Source organism: Oncorhynchus clarkii, unplaced genomic scaffold (assembly GCF_045791955.1).
Source record: "Oncorhynchus clarkii lewisi isolate Uvic-CL-2024 unplaced genomic scaffold, UVic_Ocla_1.0 unplaced_contig_5120_pilon_pilon, whole genome shotgun sequence".
Lineage (NCBI taxonomy): Eukaryota > Metazoa > Chordata > Actinopteri > Salmoniformes > Salmonidae > Oncorhynchus > Oncorhynchus clarkii.
Genome location: NW_027258409.1, coordinates 47501 through 65000, shown reverse-complemented (window position 1 = coordinate 65000; position 17500 = coordinate 47501). Strand labels below are relative to the sequence as shown.

General features: G+C 47.0%; 1 protein-coding gene across 1 annotated transcript in view; it reads right to left on the bottom strand.

Annotated features, from left to right (window-relative positions):
* The window catches only part of LOC139396881 (netrin receptor UNC5B-like), a gene marked incomplete at its 3' end in the record, with an annotated part of 16718 nt that extends 570 nt beyond the window's left edge, over window positions 1-16148 (bottom strand). Inside the window, exons 1-6 of the mRNA XM_071143804.1 lie at window positions 16145-16148; window positions 12039-12263; window positions 10549-10692; window positions 9325-9428; window positions 3381-3561; window positions 2938-3105 (exon numbers count right to left, since the gene is read on the bottom strand). Of these exons, the coding sequence (XP_070999905.1) occupies window positions 2938-3105; window positions 3381-3561; window positions 9325-9428; window positions 10549-10692; window positions 12039-12263; window positions 16145-16148 (826 nt within the window). The remainder of the gene's footprint in view (window positions 1-2937; window positions 3106-3380; window positions 3562-9324; window positions 9429-10548; window positions 10693-12038; window positions 12264-16144) is intronic.
* Between the last annotated feature and the right edge of the window lie 1352 nt (window positions 16149-17500).

Here is a 17500-nt window from a genome sequence, read left to right as displayed (position 1 = left end):
GAGTCTATGGATAACAGTCTATGGATAACAGAGTATATGGATAACAGTATATGGATAACAGAGTATATGGATAACAGTCTATGGATAACAGTCTATGGAGAACAGAGTCTTTGGATAACAGTCTATGGATAACAGAGTATATGGATAACAGTCTATGGATAACAGAGTATATGGATAACATAGTCTATGGATAACATAGTCTATGGATAACATAGTCTATGGATAACAGAGTATATGGATAACAGTCTATGGATAAAATAGTATATGGATAACAGAGTTTATGGATAACAGTCTATGGATAACAGTATATGGATAACAGAGTATATGGATAACAGTCTATGGGCAACAGAGATTATGGATAACAGTCTATGGATAACAGTCTATGGATAACAGAGTATATGGATAACAATCTATGTGCAACAGAGATTATGGATAACAGTCTATGGATAACAGAGTATATGGATAACAGTCTATGGATAACAGAGTCTATGGATAACAGAGTATATGGATAACAGTCTATGGATAACAGTCTATGGATAACATAGTATATGGATAACAGAGTATATGGATAACAGAGTCTATGTATAACAGTCTATGGATAACAGTCTATGGATAACAGAGTATATGGATAACAGAGTATATGGATAACAGTCTATGGATAACCGAGTATATGGATAACAGAGTATATGGATAACAGAGTATATGGATAACAGAGTCTATGGATAACAGTCTATGGATAACAGTCTATGGATAACAGAGTATATGGATAACAGAGTATATGGATAACAGAGTCTATGGATAACAGAGTATATGGATAACAGAGTATATGGATAACAGAGTATATGAATAACAGAGTATATGGATAACAGAGTATATGGATAACAGAGTATTTGGATAACAGAGTATATGGATAACAGAGTATTTGGATAACAGAGTCTATGGATAACAGTCTATGGATAACAGAGTCTATGGATAACAGAGTATATGGATAACAGAGTATATGGATAACAGAGTATATGGATAACAGAGTATATGGATAACAGTCTATGGATAACAGAGTATATGGATAACAGAGTCTGCTTAATTTGTAATGTTTGTCTTCTTGAGCTGTGAGTCATAAATACAGTTTGCATGAGGTTAAACTCTGTGTCTGACGTCCATACACCTGTTAATCATTCTCACCTGGACACAGAGTGGTTCATACACCTGTTAATCATTCTCACCTGGACACAGAGTGGTTCATACACCTGTTAATCATTCTCACCTGGACACAGAGTGGTTCATACACCTGTTAATCATTCTCACCTGGACACAGAGTGGTTCATACACCTGTTAATCATTCTCACCTGGACACAGAGTGGTTCATACACCTGTTAATCATTCTCACCTGGACACAGAGTGGTTCATACACCTGTTAATCATTCTCACCTGGACACAGAGTGGTTCATACACCTGTTAATCATTCTCACCTGGACACAGAGTGGTTCATACACCTGTTAAAACCTGTTAAGTCTATAGGGGCGCTATTTCATTATTGGATAAAAAAACGTGCCCGTTTTAAGCGCAATATTTTGTCATGAAAATATGCTCGACTATGCATAGAATTGACAGCTTTGGAAAGAACACAGTCTAACGTTTCCAAAACTGCAAAGATATTATCTGTGAGTGCCACAGAACTCATTCTACAGGCGAAACCAAGATGAAACTTTGAACAGGAAATGAGCAGAAATCCTGAAGCTCTGTTTTCAAATGTCTCCTTATATGGCTGTGAATGCAGCAGGAACGAGACTGCCCTTTCTGTGGTTTCTTCAAGATGTCTGCAGCATTGTGACGTATTTGTAGGCATATCATTGGAAGATTGGCCATAAGAGACTACATTTTCCAGGGGTCCGCCCGGTGTCCTTTGTCTAAATTCGTGCGTAATCTTCAATTGCGGTCATTATCTCCTGGGATTCAGGACAGAAAGCACACTTCCACGAAGGATATATCATCGAAGAGATATGTGAAAAACACCTTGAGGATTGGTTCTAAACAACGTTTGCCATGTTTCAGTCGATATTATGGAGTTAATTTGGAAAAAAGTTCGGCGTAATTGATGACTGGATTTTCGTTTTTTTTTGGTAGCCAAACGTGACGCACCAAACGGAGCGATTTCTCTCTCTAAACAAATAATCTTTCAGGAAAAACTGAACATTTGCTATCTAACAGAGTCTCCTAATTGAAAACATCTGAAGTTCTTCAAAGGTAAATGATTTTATTTGAATGCTTTTCTGGTTTTTGTGAAAAATGTTGCCTGCTAATTGCTAACGCTAATGCTAACGCTAAATGCTACGCTAGCTAGCTACTGTTACACAAATGATTGTTTTCCTATGGTTGAGAAGCATATTTTGAAAATCTGAGATGACAGTGTTGTTAACAAAAGGCTAAGCTTGAGAGCTAGCATATTTATTTCATTTCATTTGCAATTTTCATGAATAGTTAACGTTGCGTTATGGTAATGAGCTTGAGTCTGTATTCACGATCCCGGATCCGGGATGGGGAGATCAGAGAGGTTTTAATCATTCTCACCTGGACACAGAGTGGTTCATACACCTGTTAATCATTCTCACCTGGACACAGAGTGGTTCATACACCTGTTAATCATTCTCACCTGGACACAGAGTGGTTCATACACCTGTTAATCATTCTCACCTGGACACAGAGTGGTTCATACACCTGTTAATCATTCTCACCTGGACACAGAGTGGTTCATACACCTGTTAATCATTCTCACCTGGACACAGAGTGGTTCATAGACCTGTTAATCATTCTCACCTGGACACAGAGTGGTTCATACACCTGTTAATCATTCTCACCTGGACACAGAGTGGTTCATACACCTGTTAATCATTCTCACCTGGACACAGAGTGGTTCATACACCTGTTAATCATTCTCACCTGGACACAGAGTGGTGCATGTGACTCTCTGGAAAGCCGAGCCCTCGCAGAAGGCTCCCCCGTTTAGAGGCGCAGGATTGGTGCAGCTGCGTGTCCGTCGCTGCCAGCCCCGCCCACACTGGGCATTACACTCCGACCACTCAGTCCACGAAGACCAGCCCCCACTCACTGAGAGAGAGACGCTGTCAGACTGACAGAAAATAATATTTTGTGTGTGTGTGTGTGTGTGTGTGTGTGTGTGTGTGTGTGTGTGTGTGTGTGTGTGTGTGTGTGTGTGTGTGTGTGTGTGTTTGTGTGTGTGTGTGTGTGTGTGTGTGTGTGTGTGTGTGTGTGTGTGTGTGTGTGTGTGTGTGTGTGTGTGTGTGTGTGTTTATTTCTGCGTGTGTGTATTAAACAGCTTTGGTTGAGATTTGTAATGAGACGCAGAGTGTGTTGTTGCTCACCGTAGACGATAAGCGTGGCGGTACTACTGCGTCTCTTGGCTACCTGGTTGCGTGCCACACAGGTGTAGTTGGCCGTGTCAGAGAGACGGGCCTGTTTAATAATGAGGTCATTTTCTACGGTCATCAGGAAGTTAGAGTCCTGAGACGGATCTATGGTGTCCTCATTCTTCAACCAGTCCACCTGGGGGAGGGGAGAGTAGGGGAGAGGAGAAGGGAGAGGAGAAAGGAGAGGAGAAGGGAGAGGAGAAGGGAGAGGAGAAGGGAGAGGAGAAGGGAGAGGAAGACATTCAGATAAAATGAAAGGACACAAATACACGAACAAACAAACAAACAACTCATGGGTGGACTCATTAACACACGACAAATACTCATTAACACACGGCAAATGCTCATTAACACTGTCTAGAGGATTGTCTAGAGGTCTGTCTAGAGGATTGTCTAGAGGATTGTCTGGAGGTCTGTCTAGAGGATTGTCTGGAGGTGTGTCTAGAGGATTGTCTAGAGGTTTGTCTAGAGGATTATTTAGAGGATTGTCTAGAGGATTGTCTAGAGGATTGTCTAGAGGGTTGTCTAGAGGATTGTTTAGAGGATTGTCCAGAGGTCTGTCTAGAGGATTGTCTAGAGGATTGTCTAGAGGATTGTCTAGAGGATTGTCTAGAGGTTTGCCTATAGGATTGTTTAGAGGATTGTCTAGAGGATTGTCTAGAGGTCTGTCTAGAGGATTGTCTAAAGGATTGTCTCGAGAATTGTCCAGAGGTCTGTCTAGAGGATTGTCTAGAGGATTGTCTAGAGGATTGTCCAGAGGCATGTCTAGAGGATTGTCTAGAGGTCTGTCTAGAGGATTGTCTACAGAATTGTCTGGAGGTCTGTCTAGAGGATTGTCTAGAAAATTGTCTGGAGGTCTGTCTAGAGGATTGTCTGGAGGATTGTCTAGAGGTCTGTCTAGAGGGTTGTCTAGAGGATTGTCTAGAGGATTGTCTAGAGGTCTGTCTAGAGGTCTGTCTAGAGGATTGTCTAGAGGATTGTCTGGAGGATTGTCTAGAGGTCTGTCTAGAGGATTGTCTGGAGGTCTGTCTAGAGGATTGTCTAGAGGATTGTCTAGAGGTCTGTCTAGAGGATTGTCTAGAGGATTGTCTAGAGGTCTGTCTAGAGGTCTGTCTAGAGGTCTGTCTAGAGGATTGTCTAGAGGATTGTCTGGAGGATTGTATAGAGGTCTGTCTAGAGGATTGTCTGGAGGTCTGTCTAGAGGATTGTCTAGAGGATTGTCTAGAGGTCTGTCTAGAGGATTGTCTAGAGGATTGTCTAGAGGATTGTCTGGAGGTCTGTCTAGAGGTATGTCTAGAGGATTGTCTGGAGGTCTGTCTGGAGGTCTGTCTAGAGGACTGTCTAGAGGTATGTCTAGAGGATTGTCTGGAGGTCTGTCTAGAGGATTGTCTAGAGGTCTGTCTAGAGGATTGTCTGGAGATCTGTCTAGAGGATTGTCTAGAGGTCTGTCTAGAGGATTGTCTGGAGGTCTGTCTAGAGGTCTGTCTAGAGGATTGTCTGGAGGTCTGTCTAGAGGCTTGTCTGGAGGTCTGTCTAGAGGATTGTCTAGAGGTCTGTCTAGAGGATTGTCTAGAGGTCTGTCTGGAGGATTGTCTGGAGGTCTGTCTAGAGGATTGTCTAGAGGTCAGTCTAGAGGATTCTCTGGAGGATTGTCTGGAGGTCTGTCTAGAGGTCTGTCTAGAGGACGGTCTGGAGGTCTGTCTAGAGGATTGTCTTGAGGTCTATCTAGAGGATTGTCTAGAGGATTGTCTAGAGGATTGTCTGGAGTTCTGTCTAGAGGTCTGTCTAGAGGATTGTCTAGAGGTCTGTCTAGAGGATTGTCTGGAGGTCTGTCTAGAGGATTGTCTGGAGGTCTGTCTAGAGGATTGTCTAGAGGATTGTCTAGGGGTCTGTCTAGAGGATTGTCTAGAGGTCTGTCTAGAGGTCTCTCTAGAGGATTGTCTAGAGAATTGTCTGGAGGTCTGTCTAGAGGAATGTCTAGAGAATTGTCTGGAGGTCTGTCTAGAGGATTGTCTGGAGGATTGTCTAGAGGTCTGTCTAGAGGATTGTCTAGAGGATTGTCTAGAGGTCTGTTTAGAGGTCTGTCTAGAGGATTGTCTAGAGGATTGTCTGGAGGTCTGTCTAGAGGATTGTCTAGAGGATTATCTAGAGGTCTGTCTAGAGGATTGTCTAGAGGTCTGTCTAGAGGAGTGTCTAGAAGTCTGTCTTGAGGATTGTCTGGAGGTCTGTCTAGAGGACTGTCTAGAGGTCAGTCTAGAGGATTCTCTGGAGGATTGCCTGGAGGTCTGTCTAGAGGTCTGTCTAGAGGATGGTCTGGAGGTCTGTCTAGAGGATTGTCTTGAGGTCTGTCTAGAGGATTGTCTAGAGGATTGTCTCGAGGATTGTCTGGAGTTCTGTCTAGAGGTCTGTCTAGAGGATTGTCTAGAGGTCTGTCTAGAGGATTGTCTGGAGGTCTGTCTAGAGGATTGTCTGGAGGTCTGTCTAGAGGATTGTCTAGAGGTCTGTCTAGAGGATTGTCTGGAGGTCTGTCTAGAGGTCTGTCTAGAGGATTGTCTGGAGGTCTGTCTAGAGGTCTGTCTAGAGGATTGTCTGGAGGTCTGTCTAGAGGTCTGTCTAGAGGTCTGTCTGGAGGTCTGTCTAGAGGATTGTCTGGAGGTCTGTCTAGAGGTCTGTCTAGAGGATTGTCTGGAGGTCTGTCTAGAGGATTGTCTGGAGGTCTGTATAGAGGATTGTCTAGAGAATTGTCTTGAGGTCTGTCTAGAGGATTGTCTGGAGGATTGTCTAGAGGTCTGTCTAGAGGAGTGTCTAGAGGATTGTCTAGAGGATTGTCTAGAGGTCTGTCTAGAGGTCTGTCTAGAACATTGTCTAGAGGATTGTCTGGAGGATTGTCTAGAGGTCGGTCTAGAGGATTGTCTGGAGGTCTGTCTAGAGGATTGTCTAGAGGTCTGTCTAGAGGATTGTCTAGAGGATTGTCTAGAGGTCTGTCTAGAGGTCTGTCTAGAGGTCTGTCTAGAGGATTGTCTAGAGGATTGTCTAGAGAATTGTCTAGAGAATTGTCTGGAGGTCTGTCTAGAGGATTGTCTAGAGGTCTGTCTAGAGGATTGTCTAGAGAATTGTCTGGAGGTCTGTCTAGAGGATTGTCTAGAGAATTGTCTGGAGGTCTGTCTAGAGGATTGTCTGGAGGATTGTCTAGAGTTCTGTCTAGAGGATTGTCTAGAGGATTGTCTAGAGGATTGTCTAGAGGTCTGTCTAGAGGTCTGTCTAGAGGATTGTCTAGAGGATTGTCTGGAGGATTGTCTAGAGGTCTGTCTAGAGGATTGTCTGGAGGTCTGTCTAGATAATTGTCTGGAGGTCTGTCTAGAGGATTGTCTAGAGAATTGTCTGGAGGTCTGTCTAGAGGATTGTCTGGAGGATTGTCTAGAGGTCTGTCTAGAGGATTGTCTAGAGGATTGTCTAGAGGTCTGTCTAGAGGTCTGTCTAGAGGATTGTCTAGAGGATTGTCTGGAGGATTGTCTAGAGGTCTGTCTAGAGGATTGTCTGGAGGTCTGTCTAGAGGATTGTCTAGAGGATTGTCTAGAGGTCTGTCTAGAGGATTGTCTAGAGGATTGTCTAGAGGTCTGTCTAGAAGTCTGTCTAAAGGTCTGTCTAGAGGATTGTCTAGAGGATTGTCTGGAGGATTGTCTAGAGGTCTGTCTAGAGGATTGTCTGGAGGTCTGTCTAGAGGATTGTCTAGAGGATTGTCTAGAGGTCTGTCTAGAGGATTGTCTAGAGGATTGTCTAGAGGACTGTCTAGAGGATTGTCTGGAGGTCTGTCTAGAGGTCTGTCTAGGGGATTGTCTGGAGGTCTGTCTGGAGGTCTGTCTAGAGGACTGTCTAGAGGTATGTCTAGAGGATTGTCTGGAGGTCTGTCTAGAGGATTGTCTAGAGGTCTGTCTAGAGGGTTGTCTGGAGATCTGTCTAGAGGATTGTCTAGAGGTCTGTCTAGAGGATTGTCTGGAGGTCTGTCTATAGGTCTGTCTAGAGGATTGTCTGGAGGTCTGTCTAGAGGATTGTCTGGAGGTCTGTCTAGAGGATTGGCTAGAGGTCTGTCTAGAGGATTGTCTGTAGGTCTGTCTAGAGGATTGTCTGGAGGTCTGTCTAGAGGATTGTCTAGAGGTCTGTCTAGAGGATTGTCTGGAGGTCTGTCTAGAGGATTGTCTGGAGGTCTGTCTAGAGGATTGTCTAGAGGTCTGTCTAGAGGATTGTCTAGAGGTCTGTCTGGAGGATTGTCTGGATGTCTGTCTAGAGGATTGTCTAGAGGTCAGTCTAGAGGATTATCTGGAGGATTGTCTGGAGGTCTGTCTAGAGGTTTGTCTAGAGGATTTTCTAGAGGTCTGTCTAGAGGATTGTCTTGAGGTCTGTCTAGAGGTCTGTCTAGAGGATTGTCTAGAGGATTGTCTAGAGGATTGTCTGGAGTTCTGTCTAGAGGTCTATCTAGAGGATTGTCTAGAGGTCTGTCTAGAGGATTGTCTGGAGGTCTGTCTAGAGGATTGTCTGGAGGTCTGTCTAGAGGATTGTCTAGAGGTCTGTCTAGAGGATTGTCTGGAGGTCTGTCTAGAGGTCTGTCTAGAGGATTGTCTGGAGGTCTGTCTAGAGGTCTGTCTAGAGGTCTGTCTGGAAGTCTGTCTAGAGGATTGTCTAGAGGTCTGTCTAGAGGATTGTCTGGAGGTCTGTCTAGAGGATTGTCTGGAGGTCTGTCTAGAGGTCTGTCTAGAGGATTGTCTGGAGGTCTGTCTAGAGGATTGTCTGGAGGTCTGTCTAGAGGATTGTCTGGAGGTCTGTCTAGAGGATTGTCTGGAGATCTGTCTAGAGGATTGTCTGGAGGTCTGTCTAGAGGTCTGTCTAGAGGATTGTCTGGAGGTCTGTCTAGAGGATTGTCTAGAGGATTGTCTGGAGGTCTGTCTGGAGGTCTGTCTAGAGGACTGTCTAGAGGTATGTCTAGAGGATTGTCTGGAGGTCTGTCTAGAGGATTGTCTAGAGGTCTGTCTAGAGTATTGTCTGGAGGTCTGTCTAGAGGTCTGTCTTGAGGATTGTCTGGAGGTCTGTCTAGAGGATTGTCTGGAGGTCTGTCTAGAGGATTGTCTAGAGGTCTGTCTAGAGGATTGTCTAGAGGTCTGTCTGGAGGATTGTCTGGAGGTATGTCTAGAGGATTGTCTAGAGGTCTGTCTAGAGGATTGTCTGGAGGGTTGTCTGGAGGTCTGTCTAGAGGTCTGTCTAGAGGATTGTCTGGCGGTCTGTCTAGAGGATTGTCTGGAGGTCTGTCTAGAGGACTACTATTAGACTACTAGTACTTCAGAATGAGACTTGAGGAACCCTGATGATTTAGCTGCCACTGTCTGTTGTTCCCATAGAAGCAGAATCTCATTCTAGTTCTGTTGTTGTTTCCTGTTCAATGTTTTGCGTTTGAAAAGCAATAAAAAAGAATTGATTGAAAAACAAAAAAACAGGACAAGACTCAGGATGAGGATGAAGAGTGATGATGAGGATGGGTGCAGAAGGTAGATGGGTACCTCTGACAGGGCACACACACACACACACACATACACACACACACACACACACACACACACACACACACACACACACACACACACACACATACACACACACACACACACACACACACACACACACACACACACACACACACACAAACAACTAGCCAACGTGCTTCTACACCTGCATTGCTTGCTGTTTGGGGTTTTAGGCTGTGTTTCTGTACAGCACTTTGATATATCAGCTGATGTACGAAGGCCTTTATAAATACATTTGATTTGATTTGACACACACACACACACACACACGCACACGTCACACGCACACGCACACGCACACACACACACACACACAGGTAGTGTACCTCAGCAGGGGGCATGCCCTCGGGAGGTCGACACTGCAGCAACACCTCCTGCTCCAATCTCACCTCTCGACCCAGAGGCTCCTGCTCAAAGGTCTTACGCAGATCTGCAGAGGAGGGTGGGGGGGGGGGCAAGAGAGTTAAACTGTTAACACAGTCGAGAGGAGGGGGCGACAGAGAGTTAAACTGTTAACACAGTCGAGAGTGTGTGAGTGTGTGTGTGTATGTAGAACAGAAGGAGAACGGAGGGGGTTGGGGGGGGGAGAAGAGGGTTATTTAGAACAGAAAGAGAACAGAGGGGGTTGGGGGGAGGAGAAGAGGGTTATGTAGAACAGAAAGAGAACGGAGGGGGTTGGGGGGAGGAGAAGAGGGTTATGTAGAACAGAAAGAGAACGGAGGGGGTTGGGGGGAGGAGAAGAGGGTTATGTAGAACAGAAGGAGAATGGATGGGGTTGGGGGGAGGAGAAGAGGGTTATGTAGAACAGAAGGAGAACGGAGGGGGTTGTGGGGAGGAGAAGAGGGTTATGTAGAACAGAAGGAGAACGGAGGGTGTTGTGGGGAGGAGAAGAGGGATATGTAGAACAGAAGGAGAACGGAGGGTGTTGTGGGGAGGAGAAGAGGGATATGTAGAACATAAAAAGAACAGAGGTGGTTGGGGGGAGGAGAAGAGGGTTATGTAGAACAGAATGTGTGTGTGTGTGTGTGTGTGGTGTGTGTGTGTGTGTGTGTGTGTGTGTGTGTGTGTGTGTGTGTGGTGTGTGGTGTGTGGTGTGTGTGTGTTCCATGCATGTAGCTGTGTATCTCATCAACAGTGTGATGGGGGGTCATATGAAGAACGTGTAACTGAGTGACAAAACATTAAGACCCCCCCCATTTTCACTCAGATCAGCCTCAATTCCTCAAGACATGGACTCTACAAAGTCCAGAACCCGGCAGCATTGCAGTTCTTGACACATTTCAACCCTGGTCTTTTGTCTTGACCCTTCACCCTCTGAATGGCCTCTGAACACGATTCAGGTCTCAAGGCTTCAAAGAAGAAGAAGAAGAAGAAGAAGAAGAAGGAGAAGAAGAAGGACCCGTCTACTCCCTTTCATCTACACTGATTGAAGTGGATTTTACAAGTGACATCGATAAACACACCACACACACACACACCACACACACACACACACACACACACACACACACACACACACACACACACACACACACACACACAGTACCTACATGCGATGCGGACGTACGCGCGGCTACTCTTGGTGGTGCCTGCAGAGCTCCAGGCCACACACTGACACCAATAGTCCTCCAGACCAAACAGTTCCTCCACCTGGGTCCTCGATACAGAGATATCCACCTCCCTTACCACCAGGCCTGGGAGAGAGAGGGGAGAGAGGGGAGTGATGGGAGAGGGGAGAGAGGGGAGAGATGGGAGAGGTGAGAGAGGGGAGAGGAGAGATAGGGGGAGAGAGGATAGAGGAGATAGGGGGAGAAAGGAGAGAGGGGAGAGGGGAAAGGGGAGAAAGGGGATAGGAGAGAGGGGGAGAGGAGAGAGACGGGAGAGAGGAGAGAGGGGGAGAGGGGAGGAGAGAGGGGAGAGAGGAGATAGGGGGAGAAAGGAGAGAGGGGAGAGGGGAAAGGAGAGAGGGAGAGGAAAGAGGGGGAGAGAGGAGAGAGAGGGGAGAGAGGAGAGGGGGGGAGGGGAGGAGAGAGGGGAGAAGAAAGAGAGGGAGAGAGGGGAGATGGGAAAAAGAGGGGAGAAGAAGGGGAGGAGAGAGGGGAGGAGAGAGGGGGAGAGAGGGGAGAGAGGGGGAGAGGTAGCATATGTTTAGGAATTAATAGAAGTGTTTTGAGTAAAAAAAATCTAATTTTATTTGTCACATGCACATGGTTAGCAGATGTTAATGCGAGTGTAGCGAAATGCTTGTGCTTCTAGTTCCGACAATGCAGTAATAACCAACGAGTAATCTAACTAACAATTCCAAAACTACTGTCTTATACACACAAGTGTAAAGGGATATAGAATATGTACATAAAGATATGAATGAGTGATGGTACAGAACGGCATAGGCAAGATGCAGTAGATGGTATCGAGTACAGTATATACATATGAGATGAGTAATGTAGGGTATGTAAACATTATATAAAGTGGTAGTGTTTTGAGTCAGAGTTTTGGGTCAGAGTTTTGAGTCAGTGTTTTGAGTCAGAGTTTTGAGTCAGAGTTTTGAGTCAGAGTTTTGAGTCAGTGTTTTGAGTCAGAGTTTTGAGTCAGAGTTTTGAGTCAGTGTTTTGAGTCAGTGTTTTGAGTCAGAGTTTCGAGTCAGAGTTTTGGGTTAGTGTTTTGAGTCAGAGTTTTGAGTCAGAGTTTTGAGTCAGTGTTTTGAGTCAGTGTTTTGAGTCAGAGTTTTGAGTCAGAGTTTTGGGTTAGTGTTTTGGGTTAGTGTTTTGAGTCAGAGTTTTGAGTCAGAGTTTTGAGTCAGTGTTTTGAGTCAGTGTTTTGAGTCAGAGTTTTGAGTCAGAGTTTTGGGTTAGTGTTTTGAGTCAGAGTTTTGAGTCAGTGTTTTGAGTACAGTATGTTTGAAAGTCTATAGGAACTTGTAGTTATGGAGAATTTACAAGTGAGTTCAGCGTTAATGTGAGACTGGTGTGAATGAGATTGTTGTATCTGTGAATGTTTCCGTGTCTGTGAAGGCTGGTGAAATCGTGTGTAATTCTAGTACCCGTGATCTGATCGAGGCTCTCTCTGGTCACATGATCGTTCTGGTTGACCCACTCTCCGTTACACTTGAAGTATATCTGCGTGGCGGGGGCGGCTCTACAGCGGAGCTGGACGGGTCGGTTCTTGACGATGAACCCGTCCTTCGGTTCCAGCTGGAACTCTGGGAGCGGTTCTGCCGAGGCGAAGGAGAACGAGTCCGGAATCACGTCACTGTAGTCGATGCTCTCTGGAGGGGGGGGGGGGGGGGGGGGTCACACAGACACACAACATGGTCAGGAGGCCTTAATTACTCAGTAGAGGGAGGAGAGAGGACATTAGAGAAAGGGAGTGTATGTGTGTGTGTGTGTGTGTGTGTGTGTGTGTGTGTGTGTGTGTGTGTGTGTGTGTGCCAGACGGAGTGCGTGACAGTAGTAATAGTGTGACTGTCCTGACTGAGCCGAGTCACAAAGACCTTTAAGGTGTTGACAGGTTGTAGTGCACACACACACACACACACATGCACGCACGCACGCACGCACACACACTCTCATTTCCACTCCTTAGTGGGAGACCCTAACACCCATAAAGGCTGTGTTAGCTGCAGCAGCTCAGTCCCCTTGGTGCCCACCATTACTACACAGTCTATTGCTGAAGCCAGCACACAGCCAGGAGCAGGGTTGGAGAGGAAGAAGAGAGGAAGAGGAGAGGAAGAGGAAGGGGAGAGGAAGTGGAGAGGAAGAGGAGAGGAAGGGGAGGGGAAGAGGAGAGGAAGAGGAGAGGAAGGGGAGAGGAAGAGGAGAGGAGGAGGAGAGGAAGAGGCGAGGAAGGGGAGAGGAAGAGGAAGAAGAGAGGAAGAGGAGAGGAAGAGGCGAGGAAGAGGAGAGGAGGAGGAGGGGAAGAGGAGAGGAAGAGGAGAGGAAGGGGAGATGAAGAGGAGAGGAGGAGGAGAGGAAGAGGCGAGGAAGGGGAGAGGAAGAGGAAGAGGAAAGGAAGAGGAGAGGAAGAGGCGAGGAAGAGGAGAGGAAGGGGAGAGGAAGAGGAAAGGAAGTGGAGAGGAAGAGGAGAGGAAGAGGAGAGGAAGGGGAGAGGAAGAGGAAGAGGAGAGGAAGAGGAGAGGAAGAGGAGAGGAAGAGGAGGGGAAGAGGAGAGGAAGAGGAGAGGAAGAGGAGAGGAGGAGGAGAGGAAGAGGCGAGGAAGGGGAGAGGAAGAGGAAGAGGAGAGGAAGAGGAGAGGAAGAGGCGAGGAAGAGGAGAGGAAGGGGAGAGGAAGAGGAAAGGAAGTGGAGAGGAAGAGGAGAGGAAGAGGAGAGGAAGGGGAGAGGAAGAGGTGAGGAAGAGGAGAGGAAGGGGAGAGGAAGAGGAAAGGAAGTGAAGAGGAAGAGGCGAGGAAGAGGAGAAGAAGGGGAGAGGAAGAGGAGAGGAAGAGGAAGGGGAGAGGAAGAGGAAGGGAGAGGAAGGGGAGAGGAAGGGAAGAGGAAGAGGAGAGGAGGGGGAGAGGAAGAGGAAAGGAAGTGGAGAGGAAGAGGCGAGGAAGAGGAGAGGAAGGGGAGAGGAAGAGGAGAGTAAGGGGAGAGGAAGGGGAGAGAAAGAGGAAGGGAAAGAGGAGAGGAAGAGGAGAAGAAGGGGAAAGGAGAGGAAGGGGAGAGGAAGGGGAGAGGAAGAGGAGAGGAAGAGGAGAGGAAGAGGAGAGGAAGAGGAGAGGAAGGGGAGAGGAAGAGGAGAGAAGAGGAAGAGGAGAGGAAGAGGAGAGGAAGGGGAGAGGAAGGGGAGAGGAAGGGGAGAGGAAGGGGAGAGGAAGGGGAGAGGAAGAGGAAGGGGAAGAGGAGAGGAAGAGGAGAAGAAGAGGAAAGGAGAGGAAGAGGAGAGGTAGAGGAAGAGGAGAGGAAGAGGAGAGGTAGAGGAAGAGGAGAGGAAGAGGAGAGGAGAGGAAGAGGAGAGGAAGAGGAGAGGAAGGGGAGAGGAAGGGGAGAGGAAGGGGAGAGGAAGAGGAAGGGGAAGAGGAGAGGAAGAGGAGAAGAAGAGGAAAGGAGAGGAAGAGGAGAGGAGAGGAAGAGGAGAGGAAGAGGAGAGGAAGAGGAGAGGAAGGGGAGAGGAAGGGGAGAGGAAGAGGAAGGGGGAGAGGAGAGGAAGAGGAGAAGAAGGGGAAAGGAGAGGAAGAGGAGAGGAGAGGAAGGGGAGAGGAAGAGACTGTACTGTACTTTCCCAGCTCCCTCTCCCCATGGCCATAACAAACTCACACAAAGAGACAAATACCTATCTCTCCGTCTCCCTGTCTCCTTCTCTCGCACGTCTTTCACACGCATACCCCCCCCCCCACACACACACACACACACGCACACACACACACACACACACACACACACACACACACACACACACACACACACACACACCATTTAACTAATCTATCACTTTCTGTCAAAAGAAAAATCTGTGAAAGTATCTCAGGCATTTGAACTCCTCTATCAGTAAAGAAAGCAGCATCGTCATTGGCTGTTACGACATGACTGAAGACGATTGGCCTTCAAGCCTTTAGATCCCGTGTCATCACCTCTGTTAGCTGAGCTCGTTCCGTCACACGAACGCGCGCGCGCGTGTGTGTGTGTCGTTCAGATATCCCTTTCACTACTTCTTGTGGCTCTAGCATATTAGATGGTTGTCTCTCTCTCTGTGTGTGTGTGTGTGTGTGTGTGTGTGTGTGTATTCAGACCTTCCTCTCTCTGCATGTTGTAGCTCTGATATATCTAAATAAATTGTTAATGTCCCTGATGTTCAGACGTAGATATCAACTACATCTGTCTGTCTCGTCTACGATAGCGATCTGAATTCAATAGCCATGAAATTAGAGACGAAAAGGATGGAGTGAGTTGGTACCCTGCTGGATGTGTGTGTGTGTGTGTGTCAGTCTACTCCTCTGCTAAAGGACATCAGGCAGGTTCAGCTCTAACGTGAGGGAGAGGATTGGTTGGATCACAACACGATGCCGAGACGTTTCTTTTCTTACACTGACTGGTTAACTGGTTAACTGGTCAACTGGTCAACTGGTCAACTGGTTAACTGGTCAGCTGGTCAACTGGTTAATTGGTCAACTGGTTAACTGGTCAACTGGTCAACTGGTCAACTGGTCAACTGGTTAACTGGTCAACTGGTCAACTGGTTAACTGGTTAACTGGTCAACTGGTTAACTGGTCAACTGGTCAACTGGTTAACTGGTTAACTGGTCAACTGGTCAACTGGTTAACTGGTTAACTGGTCAACTGGTCAACTGGTTAACTGGTCAACTGGTCAACTGGTAAACTGGTCAACTGGTTAACTGGTCAACTGGTCAACTGGTTAACTGGTCAACTGGTTAACTGGTAAACTGGTAAACTGGTTAACTGGTCAACTGGTTAACTGGTTAACTGGTCAACTGGTCAACTGGTTAACTGGTCAACTGGTTAACTGGTCAACTGGTCAACTGGTTAACTGGTCAACTGGTCAACTGGTCAACTGGTTAACTGGTTAACTGGTCAACTGGTCAACTGGTTAACTGGTCAACTGGTCAACTGGTTAACTGGTCAACTGGTTAACTGGTCAACTGGTTAACTGGTTAACTGGTTAACTGGTCAACTGGTTAACTGGTTAACTGGTCAACTGGTTAACTGGTAAACTGGTTAACTGGTCAACTGGTTAACTGGTCAACTGGTCAAGTGGTCAAGTGGTCAACTGGTAAACTGGTCAACTGGTTAACTGGTCAACTGGTTAACTTAACGGTGCTCTTTGTACCATGTTAGAATCTTAATCTACCACTAGACAGTAACAGGGGTGGAAATTGAGCTAGCCACTAGTCCGCTAGCCTGCTAGACCGCTAGCCCTACTAGCCCTCTAGTCTGCTAGCCCGTTAGTCCGCTAGCCCGCTAGTCCGCTAGCCCGTTAGTCCGCTAGCCCGCTAGTCCGCTAGCCCACTAGTCCGCTAGCCTATAGGACGTTTCAGACTGGGCTAGTAGAAAATGTGCCCAACTAGCCAGGCACTGGACCAGGATGTTAACCATCAGAAATTGTGGTCGTTTCCTCCCTGGTTAGGAAAATGTTTTACATACTAAACGTTATCAGAAGGAGAGATTGCAGAGAGACATCGATAGCAACCAACCCATGCTAAGCTCAGAGATATACCTTCTGATCACTAGCAGTCAGACTGGCCCAAGCTAAGCACGAGGACATAATCTAAAGGTTTCAGATAATTAGCAGTCATATTTTCTGGCTGCCCAAACTGGATGGATAGAGGGAGGAGAGGAGAGGGGGATGGATAGAGGGAGGAGAGGAGAGGGGGATGGATAGAGGGAGGAGAGGAGGATGGATAGAGGGAGGAGAGGAGAGGGGGATGGATAGAGAGAGGAGAGGGGGATAGATAGAGGGAGGAGAGGAGAGGGGGATGGATAGAGAGAGGAGAGGGGGATGGATAGAGGGAGGAGAGGAGAGGGGGATGGATAGAGGGAGGAGAGGAGAGGAGAGGGGGATGGATAGAGGGAGGAGAGGAGAGGAGAGGGGGATGGATAGAGGGAGGAGAGGAGAGGAGAGGGGGTGGATAGAGGGAGGAGAGGAGAGCACAGGGGCCAGAGGGTGGCCAGAATAGACCTGTCATTCTGAATCTGTCTCAACCTGTCACCCACACAGCAGTCTTCTCTCCTACTGCGGAAGAACAGGTCACACACGCACACGACACACGCACACACAGACGCACAATCACACATAAACACACGCACACACACTTCAATCTGAGTAATGTTTAAATATGATTACACGTTCACACACTGGTTCAGATCAATCCCAAGGTCCCTCTGTTTCTCTATGTCTTTCCTTCTCCCTCTCTCTCTCTCTCTCTCTCTCTGTCTCCCTCTCTCTCTCTCCCTCTCTCTCTGTCTCTCTCTCTCTCTGTCACTCTCTCTCTCTGTCTCTCTCTCTCTCTCTCTCTCTCTCTGTCTCTCTCTCTCTCTTTCTTTCTTTCTTTCTTTCTTTCTTTCTTTCTTTCTTTCTCTGTCTCTCTGTCTCTCTCCTTTCCTCTCCCCCCGCTCTCTCTCTCTCTCTCTCTCTCTTTCCTTATCCCTCTCCCTCTCTCTCTCTCTCTCTCTCTTTTTTCTTTCTTTCTTTCTTTCTTTCTTTCTTTCTCCCTCTCTGTCTCTCTCTCTTTCTCTCTTTCCTTATCCCTCTCTCTCTCTCTCTCTATCCCTCTCTCTCTGTCTCTCTCTCTCTCTCTCTCTTTCCTTATCCCTCTCTGTCTCTCTCTCTCTCTCTCTCTCTCTCTCTCTCTCTCCCTCTGTCTCCATCTCTCTCTCGTGTATCCCTCTCTCTCTCTCTCTCTGTTTCCGTCTCTCTCTCCCTCTGTCTCCATCTCTCTCTCGTGTATCCCTCTCTTTCAGTCTGTCTCTCCTCACTAAGCTCTAAGCTGTAGTCTTTTAGACTTTGATTTGTTCAGACTTTGAGTTCTCTGTCAATAAGCAATTGCGTT